The following is an 18150-nucleotide window of genomic DNA, read 5'->3' on the forward strand; positions in this document are numbered from 1 at the left end:
TCATTACAGGAGGATTTGTATACAGGAGCAAAGATGTCTTACTGCATTACTATGCAGGGCCTTGGTGAGACCACACCTGGAACATTGTGTGCAGCTTTGGTCTCCCTGCCTAAAAAGGATATACTTGCCATAGAGGGAGTGCAGCGAATGTTCACCAGACTGATTCCTGGAATAGAAGGATTGTCATATGAAGAGAGATTGGGTCAACTAGGCCTTTTTTCGATGGGATTTAGAAGAATGCGAGGGGACCTCATTGGGATATATAAAATTCTGACAGGGCTGGACAGACTGGATGCAGGGATGCTGTTTCCTCTGGCTGTAAGTGGTGTCTAGAATAAGGGGTCACAGTCTCAGGATAAGGGTAGGCCATTTAGGACTGAGATGAGGAGAAATATCTTCACTTGGGGAGGTGGTGAACCTGTGGAATTCTCTACCACCGAAGTCTGTGGAGGCCAAGTCACTGAGTATATTTAAGAAGGAAATAGATTTCTAGACTCTAAAGGTATCAAGGGGTATGAAGAGAAAATGAGAGAATGGCATCAAGATAGAGGATCAGCCATGATCATATTGAATGGCGGAGCAGACTCAGAATCAAATGACCAATTCCTGCTCTTATTTTTTACATCTCGAAATTTATCGATTTCTGCCTTTCATATATTCAATGACTGAACCTCCATGGCCCCCTGGGATAGAGAATTCCAAAGATTCACCACCTTCTGAGTGAAGAAATTCCTCCTCATCTCAGTCCCAAATGACCTACCTCTTATTCTGAGTTTCTTGGTCCTCCTTTGCTGAATTCTAAAATGCTCCCAATCCTCAGGCTTACTACTTTTTTTGGCAACTTTATAAGCCTTTTCCTTTGATCTAATACAATGTTTAACTTCTCTTGTCTAACTTCTCTCTTTGCCATGTTTGGTTCACTCGACCTCTGTTGAGTTTTTGTACCTGTTGGACATTGTTATGAATTTTGCAAACATGGGTTGGTTGAGTACAGTCAGTACTCTGCCTGTTGTGAACAGCTGAAGAGATGTGCTGTTTGATACAATCTGCCAGTCGCTTACCTCTGGAAGGGTAAAGTATCTCAAAAATGTGAGCAACAGGTGAAGCCAGATGTTTGACACTGCTACTATGCAGTGACAACACAAGTGGGGTTTTCCACTAATAGGGTGCTGCCATCAGGCCAAAAAGACGTTCTGTCACCCACACAAATGAGTACAGTGGTATATGAATTTCAGTGCTAGTGCAATGCCAGATACATAGGCCGTACAACCCAACGGATCATATCAAACAGCACATCCCTTCAGCTGGTCACGATAGGCAGAGCACCGATCGTACTTGACCAACTTGTGCTTGTAAAATTCGGAACATAATGCCTGACATTAGATGTGATTTCACAATTGGGCAACACTTGCTGAACAAATCTTGACTATGCTAAGAATTACACCAGCAACCATTTAAGATTATCTGTGAGGCTTGCAATGTAGCTCACTTATGCTTGCTAGAAGCCCCATATTCGTATGCATGGACCTGTCTTTTGCATGCAAAAGGAATATGTCCAGACTTTTTTGATTAAGCAGAAGCATGAGGAACAATAGCTGCTTGATGCATTCGCCATGGCAATGTCTCAACCAATCAGCCGACTTGTAAACCAATCAGTACATTTTTCTCATGCAGTATAAATTGTTCCCTTTGAAATTTGGCATTCTTGCTTCTATCCTGATGAATGCGAGATGAAAAGCTTCAACAGCATGTCTTTTTTTCAGCAATATTCAAGTATATCTATGTTCTCTAGTTATTGACTCTCCTTCTTTACTCTTGTCAAAACCCTTATGATTTTGAACACCTCTAGAAAATCTCCCCTTAACTTTTTCTGTGTTTCAAGAATAACAATACCAGTTTCTCTTGTCTCCCTACATAGCTGAAATTCTCATCCATGGTACCCTTCTATTAAATCATCTCTGCACCCTTTCCAAGGCCTTTCCTAAAGAGCGGTGCCTAGAATTGGCTACAATGCTCCAATCCTGGACTAAACAGGGTTTTATAAAGATTTAGCACAACTTTTTTGCTTCTGTACTCTATTCCTCTATTCGTAAATCCAAGGATTCCATAAGCCTTTTTAATAGCCGTCGCAACTTGTCCTGCACCCTTCAAAGATTAGAATGCAGACATCCCCCTTTCTCTGTTCCCGTTTAAAATTGTACCATTTACTGCCTTTAATTCTTTGGTCCAAAGAATTATCACTGCAAATTTCTCAAGTATGTATGCCATGTGTATGTGTATTTCACTAACCTATATTTCAGAGTTTAGTGTCATTGACAAGCTTTGAAATTATGCCCTGTATACTCACGTCCAGGTTGTTAATATATATCAAAAAGAACAGTGGAGCAAATGCTCCCCGCAGACTGCATTATAACTTGCCTCCAATTTGATAAACAACCATCAGCAAAGTTCTCTGCTTTCTGTCCCTTGGCTAATTGTATACCCACATTACCAATGCCTCTTTAATCCCACGGGCTTCAATTTTGCTAACGTGCCCGTTATGTGGTACGTTGTCAAACACACAATCTGAAGTCATGGCCTGTGGAGCTGTATCACGACTCTTACCATCAATGAAATAATTGAAGCAGCAAAAGAGAAAAGGCAACCCAACTGAGGTGGTGGTCTCCACTTTGGTACTTATTATTATTTATTCTAATTATGTGGTCCAATTTATTAGGAAGTGCTTGGTCTCAGTGTTGCAAGAAATTCTGATCTTGCCCAACACTCCAAGTTCCCTTATTGCATTACTGATGGAACAATTGCTGTGCATCCAGAAGGATGATGAACGAAGGATTCGGCTGGTAAGTGTGCAGTTTTGCTATGATGGTTTTTAATTGTCAAAATGAATGCCTCTTTTAACATGGTGAGTTTTGTCATGAGTTTGTCTCTATTAGTTTAAAAAAAAATTCTACCACACATTTTCAACCTGGGCAGCTCCCTTTGTTTTGTCTTGGACCTTTTGTGAGTTGTGAGACCAGCCAGCGTAATTGCCTAATTTCAAAACACATGTAAAGACTGTAATCAAGTGTCTTGGGTGCCAGTCAGATTGTCAGTAAGAAAGTGTGTGCAACACCGAAGGTGCCAATTGGCCTGTCTGCGCTCTTCCCACTGTGGCAAAGTAGTAACCCACTGGAGCATCACTAGGCTGGATTGATGAGTACTGGAAGAAATGTGGCCACAAAGGCACACTCTGGTTCTGCCCTAGCCTGCGAAATGATAGGGACATCACAGGGCTGGGCAAGCTGCTCCATACAGCTGGATTGTAGCTTTGACTGACAAATTTCTGATCCCATTCTATGATTACTTCTGCTATCTCCATGCCTGTCACTTCATACAAAACCCCGCGCTCTGGAAATTCCAATGCAAAGCAACCTTGTTAGAAGTGGCCTTCTACAGGTCGCCCCAGAGACACGCTGCAGCTCACAACTCAATACTGTCAACCTTCAAAAGTGTGGCTCCTGAGCATACAACTTTGAAAATCCACTTTTAGACTATAATCTATGTTCACTGCTTTCATCTATAGCTGAATGAGAGGTTCAGACTCAGCTCAGACTCCTGCATCGTGCATAATACTGTGCAAAACTTTAGAAAATTCCAGCCAACCATGGCAGGTCAGTACTGCAGACCTGTCAATAGGGGCACACTGTTGATATTGCCCAAATGTTGTTCCTGATATTGCCCAAATTTCCATTCCTCTGGACAGGTCCTTTGGAGGCCAGTGAAGGAATCTCAGGCCCAACTAAGCAGTCCACAATCTACCATTATGAGGGCAAGGAACTCCTTGCACTTAAAAGTCACCTTGCTTCGGCAACAAGAAGATTATCTTATCTACCTGTTCTAGCACTTTTGACAATTAAGCTGAAGTCTACCCTTATATATGATATCTGGCCGTTAGAGTATGGCTTGAATACATTGGAACTGGGAAATACCCAGTAGTTCTAGGGGCTTTTCCTATGACCCAGCCCAATGGCTAACTGTTGAGGAGATAGTCTCCATTAGTTCCTATTACTGCTGTAACCTATTGCAGCTTTATGATCCTCACTGCATTTATCTTCAGGTATTGTGAAATTGTACTATAGTAAGTACACTGTAGGAAACCATGTCATGAGAATGAGTAAATCTCTTTTTAGAAAGTGATCAGAAGTTTATAAATAAAACTATGGGAAAGTAGAATCAGACTTAAATAACAAAAAGTAAATTTAAATCAGATTTATTAGAGCTTCTTTATTCGGTGGTAAATGTTGGAATGATTTGGACAGGCAGTGTAGTGAGACAAAAAAATGAGTGGTAATAGATGTGCAGCTGAGTGCTATCTTTCCTTATGTCTATGTGACAGAACAGCAGTTTGCATTCCATTGCTTATCTATAATACGTCTTCTGAGGTCAGTATCCCAGGTATCCTCATGATGCTGAAGGCTCACTGCTTGCATGAACACAGCAGCTCCAATTTCCTGGGATGACAAAGCTTTGGAAGTGCATTAGAAACCACATATGTGGGGGGTATCTAGAGCAGTTACAATGACTTTCAAGTGGCAACTCTGAGAATTTTCCAGCCAAGAACAGACCAATGAATCTCTGGTGAAAAAAGTTGAGGATTTAAAGGCTCACTACTTTTGTGGACTCTACTATATACACAAACATGAAAATAATAGATTTGAAAGAACTCCCCACTTATAAGATTTGTTTTGTAAGAATTACACAAGGCTCAAGCAATTTTTCCTACTTGGATAATAGCTTGTGTATTTGTATGTGAGGACAAAATTGCATTCAACAAATGAAGAGTATACTGAAGCCAAATTGTGTAGGTTTAGGCAATTTGTTATATTTATGAAGCTACAAAATTTTCAATTTATGGACTGGAATGTTAAGATGACAACTAAGATCATGAACAAATATATTTGAGTGGGGATTCTAAAAATCAGTTTTATCACCTAAGATACTTGGTAAAGATTGTTGTAAAATGGACAGTTTTGAATGGCTACAGCTTCCAGTGTTATCCCAGATAATTTGTAATACCTCTTACCTGTTTTGTTGATTTGGATAAACAGTGAGTTCTTGGTCTAAGTGGTGAATTCCAGAGCCGCAGGAAGTAAATTAGCCCAATGGGAAAGATGGAAATTCAGAGGGAGTGATCCCAGGCTGCTCTTGCACACTTTTAAGTAGCCATTTGGTGAATGCCAATGATAGAGGAGTAACCTGTCAATTACAGAGATGTGTGTGGTAAAATCTCTCATCAAGATAGTATATACAGACATTCAGAATTAAACCTGACTATTGTGCGACTATATACAATTGAGTTTAAATTGTTATTTGATTTAATACCGCAGGTTGCAGAAATAATATCAGATGTCCGAGAGCCAATTGTTCACGTTGAAGTACCAAAAAATGCTGATGAACAAAGGAAGAGACAAGTTGAGGTATAAATATTTATGATTATGGCTATACATGATTTGGTGACATGAATTATTATTTAAAAACCAGAGCAAGAACCTTGAAGATTTTTATGCACTAGACTCCACTTAGTTACAAATTAAATAATGATGTGCAAGATTTGAAAGCTGGATAAGAACTGATTTATTTGCTAGTTATAATTTTTGGAGGATTAGTTTGTTTTAATTGCTTTTGAAACGACCGCTTGTATCATGCCTTTTAATTGTAACGAAATATCCCAAGACACTTAATCAAATAGACATAAGGGAAATCGATTTTGAACCAGGAAGAGGGTTTAGAACAGTCCTCACATTATGGTTAAGTCCATAATGGTTAGGAAATGATAATGAAGAATTAGGCTAGTGGTGGTCGGCTGCAAAAGGGCAAAGTAAAACTTAATTTGAGCGAAATTATTTCTGATTCAACAGTATTTGTCTAAGTAATTGTATAAGAGCAGAGAAATAAAGATTGGGTACTGTAGCTTAATGGTTATGATGCCAATCTAGCCATGAGTTCAGATCCCTTGATGACAACTTGTGAAATTGAATTCGTTAAATCTTGCAGTTGTGACTTGGTAAAAGAAAATGATTATGAACTGCCGAAATTTCAAGCTGCGCTCCCATCCAGTCAATCCTGCAATCACAAGATGTAATTGACTCTGTCCTTACAAGGTGGTCTAGAAGGTCACTCAATTCAAAAACAGAACAATAATAATTGTCTACCATATTGCTATTTGGAAGCATCATTGCCATAGTAACTACAGGGTTTTGAGGGGAAGGTTTTTTCAGCAAACAACTTTGGTGTATAAAATAAAAGCAGAAAATGCTGTAATTGCTCAGTAATGGCAGTAATGCTTCAAGTTGATGACCTTTTGATTTTATTATTGTTTACACTTAGTTTATTATATACTTTGTTTTTCAAGTTTTAGTCTCTATCAATGGAAATTTATTCTTTGCGACCCTTTTCGCCCTATTCTATACTCTATGCATCTTGTTGAAGATTTTCCACTGTTGATTGGTTGACCTGTTACTTTAAAATTGCACTACCTCATGGCTGTTTCTTTCCCTTTCTTCTTTGATTAGTATTTCCTAATTATTTCATTTTGCTAAACTACTGTCTACTCTTCCCAATAGCTTTGTTGTTCCTGCTTTCTGTCACCTGTTGAAAACCCAGACTTTCCCTGCACCCTGTATTATCAAGTTAAATGCTTCTACGACTGCATTATTTACCCTTTTTGCAAGGACATTGGTGCAATTTCATTTCTGTTGAATGCTGTCTGTTTGGTACAACCTATCCTTTTCCCAGAAGTCACTGCAGTGTCCCAGGAATGTAAACTATTTTGTTTGACTCCAGCCCTGTCACCACATGTTCTCAATCTTTATTACCTTAATCAGCTTAATACATGGCACAAGAAGCCATCCTGAGATGACCAGTTTTTGAGATCTTGCTTTTCAGTCTAATGCCCAACTTCTTAAACTCCCTCTACACAAGCTCAAGTTCTGTCAGTGTCACTACTTTCTGTGCGGACCACGATCTGACATTATTCCTCCTCTCTTTCCAGAAGGGTTTCTTCCTATTCTGTAACTCCCTTCACCCTGGCACCATCGAGACAGCATTTGGGACTTCTGGTTACATCTGCAACAAGTGAAGAGGGAACTTAGTAGAGTGCATATCTCTACCATGCTGTGTTAATGTTATTACAATTACACAACTTTTCTTTGAGGCTATATCCTGCTTGGCTGATGCTCTGTAACTACAAAGCTGAAAAAAGAAATATTTTTATTAAGAGTTTCCATGTCACTGAGGAGCCTTCAGGCCAATCAGCAACCAATAATGTGCTCTGAAAACTCTGCTTACAATTCATCACGGCTGTCAAAATGTATCAGAGCAGCTGAGACAAACCACAACATTCCAAAATAATTAACAATATTCCAAATAAAAACAATCCACAACATTCTTTAAAAAAAGGTCAACTCACCCTATCTCCCAATGTTAATGGATCCTTTAAAACAATTCCAGCATCCAACCCACATCTTGGCCAATAATTAATCAGTTCTTCCTTGGTATATACCCTATCCAGTTTCAATGAAACTTGTCCATTTTCTTTTAGATATTGTTTATCGACTAACCTGGGTAAAGACATAACCTCCCCTCATTCAATGGTGGAGGTAAAAAGATGATCTGTACACCTGATTATAGATTCCCTCAATACTGTGACTCCCTCCTATTCTTCTGCTCCATCCTATTGCCCTTTTGGAAAGTTCCCTGCTTCCTCCTGGCACAGTTGCCCCAAACTATCCTGCTCTGAGTCACTGTCCACCTGATACTTGTCCAATGTTGAATATCAATTGAATAGTTCCAACAACTCTGGTTCTTTGCACCTATAAATCCTAGCTCCCATTGCTGCATCTTGATATTATCATATTGTCTCTTTCTGCATGATTCCCATGTCATGGACTGTTTAGCATTGCCTCTTAGGTGATCATATTCTGGAAAGTATAAATGTAGATTGTATTAGCCCAGACTCCAACTAGCACTAGACTCTTACAGGAAACAAAAACCTCCTGCTGCACGCAAGTATTAAACTTGGGGTAGAAAAGACTTGTCAAATGACACTGAGCTGAGCTCCCTATAAAGTTAAAATCTCACAAAGGCTAAACTATAGACCTGTTGGTTGTGGGCAAGCTTTTAGAATCCGCAATAATTTGAGGTAATGAGTATCAGCTGATAAAAGGTTACAGATCTAAACATTATCTCAGTTTCTCATGCCACAGATATTGCCAGACCTGCTGAGTATTTCTAGCATTTTCTATTTTTATTGTTAGATATATAGGGCTGAATTTTCTGGCTGGCTGGGAGGGGGTAGCGGAGCGCGCGCAGACCCGATCGCCGTCTGCGATCGGGTCCGAGCTGCCATTTTACTCGAGCGAGCCAATTAAGGCCCACCCAGCGTGAATCGCAGCGGGCGACAGCAGATTTGCAATGACCGCCGGGTCCAATGGCGACCTGGCAGTTTGTTTTAAAAAGTTGTTGCAACCTTTCTAAGGCTGCGAATTATGGCCAGTGGAAAGGCTTCCATTGCTGGTGAGCAGGCCGGACAGGAGGGTAGGGCAGGGGGGCACTGTATCCCTTGTTTTTCCGAAGATTGCCTTCATGTCCTCCTTGAAGAGGTGGCAGCATGGCGGGAGGTCCTGGTACCCCAGGACGGGAGGAGGAGGCCCCCCCCACATGACCAAACGTGCCTGGGAGAAGGTATTGGAGGTGGTGAGCTCCTGCGACGTGGTGCGGTGCACCTGGATCCAGTGTCGCAAGTGCTTCAACGACCTGTTGCGCTCAAGAAGGGTGAGTACTATGATGGCATTGGTCACTTAACCCAGCAGGTAGGCCCCCCCCCCACCCCAAACAAAGTCTGAGTGTAGTGACTGCATTGAATCATTGACGGCATCTGTCCTTCAATGCATGGGCCAGCAGATATTGCCCATGCCGAGGTCACCCTGAGAGGGTGGTGAAGAGATGGATTCTGCCCCCGCAACAAGTGGTACACTGTGACCCACATTACTGTTTTTGGGGCAACCTGGAGGAGCTGCACCTAGGCGCAGAGCTACAACTCCAGGGCATTTCAAAGTCAGGGTGATGATATGGGAGGGGAGCTTCAAGGTGGTGTGGCACTGATCGATCTGTTGTCCTCTGCGCTCCATGTGCTTGCACTCTTTGCTATGGAAGGTTAGACCGTGTAGTGCCTGATGTGATGTAGGTAGTATTTGGCCAGGGTGGTGGGGACAGACCTAGCATCTTTGTGTGAGTATTCAAGAGCAGCGGGGTGAGAAGACACTGGAGCCCTGTAATGAACCACACTGGTTGGGGTGGGCCGGCCGTGAGGAGAGACCAGGTACAATTAGCACTAATCAATGCTCTTCTCTCTTTTTCAGAAGAAGAATGCACAAGCTGCAGTCGAGTAGGTGAGGACTGGCGAAAGGCTGGTACAGTTAGCTGTTCTCAGCTGTTTTGAGCAGGAGGCTTTGCGCCCAGGTCCACCAGTGTCGGTAAGGCTGGGTGCCACGGGCAGGTATGTTTGCCCAGCAGTGAGGTCACCAGTGTTCTCCGAGCAGCCATGGCAGTGCTGAATGTTCAGTGATTGAAGTTTGCAACATGACTTGACCATTGCTTATGGAAGGATGAGTGCATAATGATCCGTGGGACAGGGATGCACGTTGACCTTATCTCTATGTTAACTGATCCAATGTCCTTGTTCTTCCTTTCAGCATCAGCGGAGCAGGGCTGGGAGGAGGAGCAGCAGAGGCCCCCTCTCACACCTGAGGGCCCTGACATCTCACTAGCATCACACCATCTCTGCCAGGCAGGCACCAGCGTAGATACTAGCACCTTGGTGGGAATTAGAACATCGGCTAGTGTCCCGGGGCACAGCGGTGAGGGCACTTCACAGTCGCTGGAGGAGCTGGCAGAGACAGGGAGTGGCCATGGCACCAGCAGTTGGAGGACTGCAGGGAACCAGGCACATGCTCAGTCGGTGCCTGATGGTGTGCCTTTGGAGTCGTCCGTGACGCAGAAAGCACAGGAAATGTGGCCGGGCGTGCGGGATTATCTGAGAGAGATACATGAGGCTATGCTTGGCTTGATGTCCATGGTGGAGGAGTCTACCCGGACTATCGCTGAAACAATGAGCCTTATGTCCGAGCACCATGCGCCCTCTGTGGAAAGAGTGCCGACTCTTGTGGAAAGGCTTCTCCAGGAGACCCATCAGGGCTTCCTGGGGATGCGCTCGGACCAGAAAGCCCTCACAACGGCATTGACCTCAGCTGGTCAGTGCTAGCATGGGAGATGGTCTGGGCACCAAGTTTCCCAGCTCGGTGCCCATCCATCCACGGTGAGCAGAGAGGTCTGAAGCACCCTCACGGCGCAGCAGTTGCCTGTCATTTCTGCGGGCTCCTCCCAGGGTGCTCCAGACAAGGCAGGCAGCTCCTCCGCCCCTCTGCCAGTGACTGTTCATTCCGGTCAGGTGGCGATGACTGGGGAGATGCCTGCTGTGGAACTGGCAGCTCCCTCCCAGGTGGGGCCAGCACAGGTTCCACGGGCCAGAGGATGACCACCAAGATCATCGAGACCAACAGGACAGCAGAGTCAGCAGGCTGTCGTAGATGCCACTCCCAGCGAGGCGTCAACACCAAGATGTAGCACCCGATAGCATAAACATAAGGGACCTTAGGCACACCACAGGTTTATCACTGGTGCTTTTGTACTGGCCAGCAATGAGGTTTTTAAGTTGCTGTGATTTTTAACACCTTTTCCATTTTATTTCATTAAGCTTCTTAGGTTGCAAAAATAAATTCAGACATGTCACCATGGCTGAGGTTGCTTCTTTTGTTTTGCAGGCGGATGATTTCCAATAATGTAATGTGTGTTTGTGGGACATTCAGCTTTATTAACAGAGACCTCAATTAATGTTCCTAACCAGGCACTTACGTTTCGAATATGGAGCATACAGCCCAGGCTTGTGCTGGAGGTCCATATGTGGTGCGCTAGCTGAAGGCTCATTGGATTAAAGCCTCCCGGGTGCCCCTACCTCCCTGGAGAATGCCCGGGTCAGCACCTACCCCCTCAGCATTTCCCTGTGCATGCTGATCCTCGGACTCACTGCTGGACTCATCGTGTGCATCTGCAGTCAACGCATCTACGTCTTCATTGCCCACAGTGTCCCCCCCTTTCCAACACAAGATTGTGGAGAGCGCAGCGTGCAACCACTATCAGTGACACACTGGGGGGTGTCTGGGGGGTACTGAGGGCGCCACCTGAGCGGTCCATGCATTGGAAGCGCATCTTGAGAAGACCGATGGCTCTCTCCACCACAGCCCTCGTGGAGGCATGGCTCCTATTGTACCGCTGCTCAGCTTCTGTTCTTGGATGGCGGAGAGGCGTCATGAGCCACCTTCTGAGGAGATAGCCCTTGTCACCCAGCAGCCATCCATCAAGCCGGGTTGGGGCACTGAAGAACCCTGGTGCCTGGTAGTGTCTGAGGGCATAGGCATCGTGGGACTGCCTGAGTACCTTGCACAGACTTGTAGAATCGCCATCCTGTGATCACATACTATCTGCACGTTCGTAGAGTGGAAGCCCTACCTGTTGATGAAGGCACCAGGCTCACCTGCTGGCGTCTTGATGGCCACACGTGTGCAGTCTATTGCACCTTGGACATGTGGTAAGCCAGCAATAGCCACGAAGCCTCAGGCTCGCTGTGTCTGGCTTGCCTGGTCCCAACAGTAGAGGATGAAGGTCATTGCATGCCTGAATAGAGCGTCTGTAACCTGCTTGACACAAGTGTGGAAAGCTGATTGGGAGACACCGCAAAGATCACCCACCGAGCCCTGGAAGGAGCCAGAGGCATAGAAGTTGAGGGCAGCTGTGACCTTTAGACCCACTGGCATGGGGTGTGCACCACAAAATTCGCAGAGATATCAGGCCCAATCATCTGACAAATATAGTTGACTGTCTCCCTTGAGAGACGGAGCCTCCTTTGGCACTGCACCTCAGACATATTGAGATAGCTGCTTCGCCGCCTGTATACCCTGGCAGCAGGATAGTGGCGTCTTCTGCAGCCCCTTCTGCCTTGGACTACCTCTTGGCCCTGGCCCTGCACTCCTTGTGCCTGTGCCTGACCTCCCAATGGTGGCTCCCCTGGAGGCTGCATTGCACTCCTGGCCTCCACCCCCTTCTAGCCCTCCCTTCCTCAGAGGAGGTGCCTCCAGTGGAGAGTTCAGCTCCCATTCCCAGGCTAAGGGAAGGCTTCCTGAAACATGCAGGCCCAAAAAAGATCCCTCACTGCAGAGTGCTGACCTGAATGTTGTGAGTCCAGACCAAGCAGCTGGTATGAGTTTTCAAGTCTTGCAGATCACCCAGGCAAGTATCAGAAACTTTGAAACATCAATATTTGACAAAGCACACTTGCGACCTCACTAAGCCCTCTTATCCCGCCCGTGGATGAGTTTTATACAAATGTGCCCTACCTGCCTGCCCGTTGCACCTGTGTGCCAACCCTTAGATTGCACGGGCACTGAAAAATCGCGGTTGATTGGCGCGTCAAGGGCCTTAAGTGGCCCATTAATAACAAAATGTTGTGATGGCACGCGGTGACGTCGGGACACACGCCCAACATCACCGCGTATCATTTTACACACGTGCGTGCAGGGCCTGACCTTGCATGCCAACAGGAAAATTCTGCCCGTAATATAGCAAGTGTAACGGATATGGATTTTGCTGGAAAAAGTGACATGTCTAAGCTTTTCGTCTTGCACTCACCAGGGCTCTTGCAAGAATACCAGTAGAAGGGGGTAGCAACAATTTATACTCTATGTCAAAGAGTGATGATTGGTTGGCAAGTGGCGTTGCCATGGCACCAGTGATGGTGACTGACAGTTAACTGCCAAGAATTGTTTGAAACTTAAACCAGGGAGATTGACTGGTCAAGGCATTGCCCTGAAGAATGAGTCACTTTTTTTGTTTAGCTAACAAAGATGCAATATCTGTACATGTTCTTTATGTCTGCAAAGAACAGGGCCCTGTGTGTGAATATATGTAGCTTCCAGAACATGCAAGTGTGCTACACTGCGAGTTCGTCTGACAATCTTAAATTGGTTGTCAGCATAATTCTTAACACATTGGTCAACATTTTTTAAATAATCCTCAATCACGGAATCACATCTAATGTTGGACACTGTGTTTTGAGTTTTGCAAGCACGGGCTGGTTAGGTCGCAGTTGGGACATGCCATTTGATACAATCTGCCAGTCTTTGGGATGTACGGCTAAATACCTAGCATCACACTGGCACTAAAATTCATATAACCACATTACTCATTTGCGTGATAGGCAGGATGACTTTTTGGCTTGATGGCAGCATCCTATTAGTGGCGAATATCACTCGTGTTGCTACTGCATAGTAGCAGCATGAAACAGTTCACCTGTTCAAATTTTTGAGATACTTTGCCCTTCTAGGATAATCTGAGATAGACTGGACACTTTTCAGGGCCAAAAGTGGCGGCCTTAGGCTCATTCATGAGTTCGCATGATATACAACATGAAATGATCTGATCAGGGTAGTTATTATCCTGCAGGATGTCTTTGACGTGCTCTATTTCAGCATCAGGCTTGCATGGCGAGCAAATAGCTTCGGGCCCTATTTACAAGGTTGCCGATAAGACCAATCTTATAGCGTATGGAACAGTAAGAATTCCAATGCGTTTATTGACCAATGAAGGTAGGCTTGTGGTAGATCGTGGTAGAGAACCCCTGGCAGATTTCTCAACTAGTATATCAAAGAAGGGGATTTCATTTGAATGCTCCATTTCACGTGTAAGGAAATTGTTACATGAGGCTCCAGATTTAAATATAGCAAATGTTTCATCCATATGTCGGAAATATGCGAGGGGTAGGAGGTTAGGTGTCATTCCATTGAAGACATGTTTCTCATGGAACTCCACAAAAATGTTGGCGAGAATTGGGCCTAGAGGGGATCCCATGGCAACACCATCTATTTGGGCATACATGATGTCATTAAAACTGAACGAGTTGACGAGTTCATAAGTTCATTGAATACTGATTGACACAATGGTGGCAGGCCTAGATCGCCATGATATATATATAGAGCTGCAGCGCAACTGCCTATGGCTTCCTTAAGTAGAACATTGGTGAATAGGCTAGAAATATCAAATGAGCACATGGACACAGCATTGCTGTCGATATGCTAGTCCTGTATGGCCTTCGCAAATGTGAAAGAGTTCTTCATCATGTATGTGCAAAACTTTGTCAAAACTGGTTGTAACAATTTGCCCAACCATTTGGCCAATTCATAGTGTGCAGAACTGGGCATAGGCAAATTGGAGTGTAGACGGGCATCAGTTTTGTGTGTCTTGAGTAGCTCATACATATGCAGACGTAGCGAACTGTGAGGACTAACCCTGTCATATATATCACGGGGTAGCTCATGGTTCTTGTACAAGTCCAGCAAGCGTTTTTTTAAAGCTTGCTTTCAAACAAGTGTGTCCAATCATGTGGAGCGGCAGGTCCAATGGATACAAATTTGGACCAGTCATTAAATGCATTTTGTTGATATAGTCACACTTGTTAAGGATGACTATTCTCGAACCTTTGTCAGGTTTACTGATGTGTATGTCTGAGTTGGTCTTAAGGCCTCTCAATGAGGTATGACATTTGAGTTGCATGTGAAAGTCGAACAGGTCGTTCAGAATCTTGTAATATGCATGCTCTACATCGGCTAGGTGCACTTTCAACGATTCAGCATCTTCAGTGGACTCTGGTTTGTGGGGGAATAGTTGGGAGTAGAAGAGGTCAAACTTAGCTAATACCTCTTCCTGTTTGACTTGGGATGAAGGCACACCAAAATTGAAAGCATGCGCAACAATAAACTCCTTGCTTACTGAGAGTACATGGTCAGAGAGATTTATTACCTGTCTGGTGGCCTCATTAATTGTGTTGCCAAACTGCTGCTTAAGTGAGTTTATGGTGTGGACATGTTTTAAACGGGACTATTATGGTGCGGTTACGTATTGAAGCAATATAGAGGCATAAACGGATCAAATCAAAAAAATGAAAGAAATTTGCTCTTCTCAGACCAAGCGCAATGTAGGTCACAGTGTAAATTTAGCAACTCTATTACCAATCTGTTCAATCATCTCACGTAAACACTAGCTCGATCTTGGGACTGTGTCTCAGTTTAGCATTATCGAAACATTTGGAAATGAAAACTGGCACAATGTTGGGTTTAATACATACTTGGAGAAATTCAAAAATAGCTTACCTGTTCTTAATTTACCTATAAGTTGAACTATGTTGTTTGGTCTTTGTTGTACTTCTGTCTTATAGTTGTTGGTAGTACAGAACTTGAGTATTGCTGAAAAAAGAGACATGTCTAAGCTTTTCATCTTGCACTTATTGCAACGATACCAATATAAGGGGGGAAACAACAATTTATACTGCATGTGAAAAGATTAGCAACGCAAGTGGTATTCGCCATTAACGGGATGCTGCCGTCGAGCCAAAAGGACCTTCTGCCTATCACACAAATGAGTAACGTGGTATATGAATTTCAGTGCCAGTGTGATGCTAGGTATGCAGGCTGTATGTTCCAAAAACTGGAGGGTCGTATCAAACAGCATGTCCCAGCCGCTGTTTGTAATGGGCAGGATACAGACCATACCCAACCAGCCCATGCTTGCAAAACTCAAAACAGTGTCCAACATTAGATGTGATTCCACCATTGGTCAACATTTGCTAAATAAACCTCAATGTGCTAAGAATTACTCAGACAACCAATTTAAGATTGTCAGTCAGGCTCGCAGTGTGGTGCATTTGCATGTGCTGGAAGCTACATATATTAATACACAGGGCCCTGTTCTTGCAGACAGAAAGAATGTGTCATACGTTGCACCTGTTTCAGCTAAACACAATAAGTGATAGCCAATTGCTGATGGATTCCTCAGAGCAATGCCTTGACCAACCAGGGTCAAACTGCCTGGTTTAAGTTTCAAACAATGCTTGGCAGTTAACTGTCAGTCATTGCCATGGAGAAAGCACCAGTGATAATGTCACTTGCCAACCAATCAGCAGTCTCTTCACACATAGTATAAATCGTTTTCCCCCTTATATTGGTATTCTTGCAAGTGTCCTGATAAGTGCAAGCCTAACAGTTTAGACATGTCTTTTTTTCAGCAATACTCAAGTTCTGTACTACCGAATGACTATTTGTATCCTTTAGACAGTGGATTTTTCCAACGGCATTTCATGATCTATCTCTCAACTGACTTATTTACAAAAATTCTGGTGCATAGTGTAAGAGCAATTCTGGAAACATTGATGAACAGCTGGTTGGACAGGAAACAAAGGGAGTGAATAGGTATTGTCTAGATTGGAGAAGAATTGGAAGTAGTGTAACTTGGGTTGATGCTTGATCCACTTTTGTTCTTGATGTTTATGTACATGATTTGGACTTTGCGTAGGGAGAACAGTTGAAATTTTCTCACAAGACAAAAATAGATGGTTTGTCTAAGTGGTTCGAGAAAGATTCGGGAGGATTTAATCAGGTTAACAAATGGGCAGGCAGGTGGCAGATACAATTTAATAAAGAGAAATGGAGTATGCACTTAATAGAACGATGCTGCAAGTAAAGGTAAGCAAAGAGATGAAGTCACAAGAAAGGCCTTACGGTTTTAATAAATGGGTGTGTATAAAAATAAAGAAATCATGATGAGGTTAGTCCACAGTAGAGTACTGTATACAGTTTTGTGACTCAGTATAGAAAGGACATTAAAATCACAGAGAATGTACAACGTTGATTTATCAGATGATTCTAGAGATGGAAAACTATATGAAGGTAGACTTAAGATGCTGGATTATTTCAACTGAGCAGAAAAGATGAAGAGGATAGAAGTTTGTAAAGCGATAAACTATTTTATAAGATGAGCAGGGAAAGACTGTTTCTTTTGGAATGTCAGTGAATTTCAGAGCATCAATTTAAAATGGTCACTAAGCGAGTAGGAGAAATGTCTTTACTTGGGGTTGTTATAACATTGAATGCTTTGCAAGGAGTGACTGGGGCAGAGACTATTGTGTCTTTTAAAAGAAGAGGATAAAGATTTGAAGTGGAGGTAAATAAGAGGTTGAGAAGAGAGAACAAAACAATGAGATTAGTTTTGGTTTGTTCCAGCAAAGTTTCATTACAAATATGGGCTGAATCATTTTTTAATTCATTCATGAGATGTGGGCGTCACTGGCAGTGCCAACATTTGTTGCATGAGATGGTGAGCTGTCGCCTTGAATTTCTGCAGTCCATCTGGTGCAGGTACATCTACAGTATTAGGGAGTTTCAGGATTTTGAACCAGGATCAGTGAAGTAATGGTGAGATGAAAGTCGGGATGGTGTGTGCCTTGAAGGGGAATATGCAGCTGGTGTCCCCATGTCCTCCTGGGTGATAGAAGTGGAAGGTGCTTTCTAAGAAGTTTTGGAGAGTTACTGCATCTTGTATATGGTAGCTTTTACTTTTATGGTTCTGTATGCTGATTAAATTCTGTATAATCAAGTTTGCTTCGGAATGTATTTCTCTCAATGTTTATAATATTTTAACTTCACCTGATTTTCATATTACAAACTTAATAATTATTAGGCCTCCTTTAAATACTATTGCAATTTCAGCACATTGGAATTGAAGGCTAAAGGGGTACTTTACATTAAACAGAGTAGTTAAAAGAGTTTTGTCGAGAGAAATACTTATTAGCTCTCACTACAGTAATGTGAATACTGAGGGATTATTGAATTGCATACAAGCATTTTCTGTTCTACCTTTTTTGCTTTGTAGCTTGCCAGTATCAAAGTTCGACTGATTGAAGCAAAGCAAGCACTGGAGGAAAGTATAGCTCGGCAGGACTTCATTCATGCTTCAGAACTGAAGCAGAAAATTGAAGAATTAGAAAATTGCAAAATTGAGATGATAAAAACAACTGAACAACCAGAATTCAAAGAAGTTTGCACTGAAAAGGTAATTATTTTTAAAGGTAAAGAAAATTTTAGTAATGAACTATAATAATTGTGAAGATTAAGTAGGTATAAATACCAGTATACAATATAGTTTTGAATACTTTAGCATGAGTTACTGTCT

General features: G+C 43.1%; 1 protein-coding gene across 1 annotated transcript in view; it reads left to right on the forward strand.

Annotated features, from left to right (window-relative positions):
* The window catches only part of ncapg (non-SMC condensin I complex, subunit G), an 81181-nt gene that overhangs the window by 31407 nt on the left and 31624 nt on the right, over positions 1 to 18150 (forward strand). The window contains exons 10-12 of the mRNA XM_041197658.1: positions 2717 to 2840; positions 5367 to 5456; positions 17851 to 18030. Of these exons, the coding sequence (XP_041053592.1) occupies positions 2717 to 2840; positions 5367 to 5456; positions 17851 to 18030 (394 nt within the window). The remainder of the gene's footprint in view (positions 1 to 2716; positions 2841 to 5366; positions 5457 to 17850; positions 18031 to 18150) is intronic.

Source organism: Carcharodon carcharias, chromosome 1 (assembly GCF_017639515.1).
Source record: "Carcharodon carcharias isolate sCarCar2 chromosome 1, sCarCar2.pri, whole genome shotgun sequence".
NCBI lineage: Eukaryota > Metazoa > Chordata > Chondrichthyes > Lamniformes > Lamnidae > Carcharodon > Carcharodon carcharias.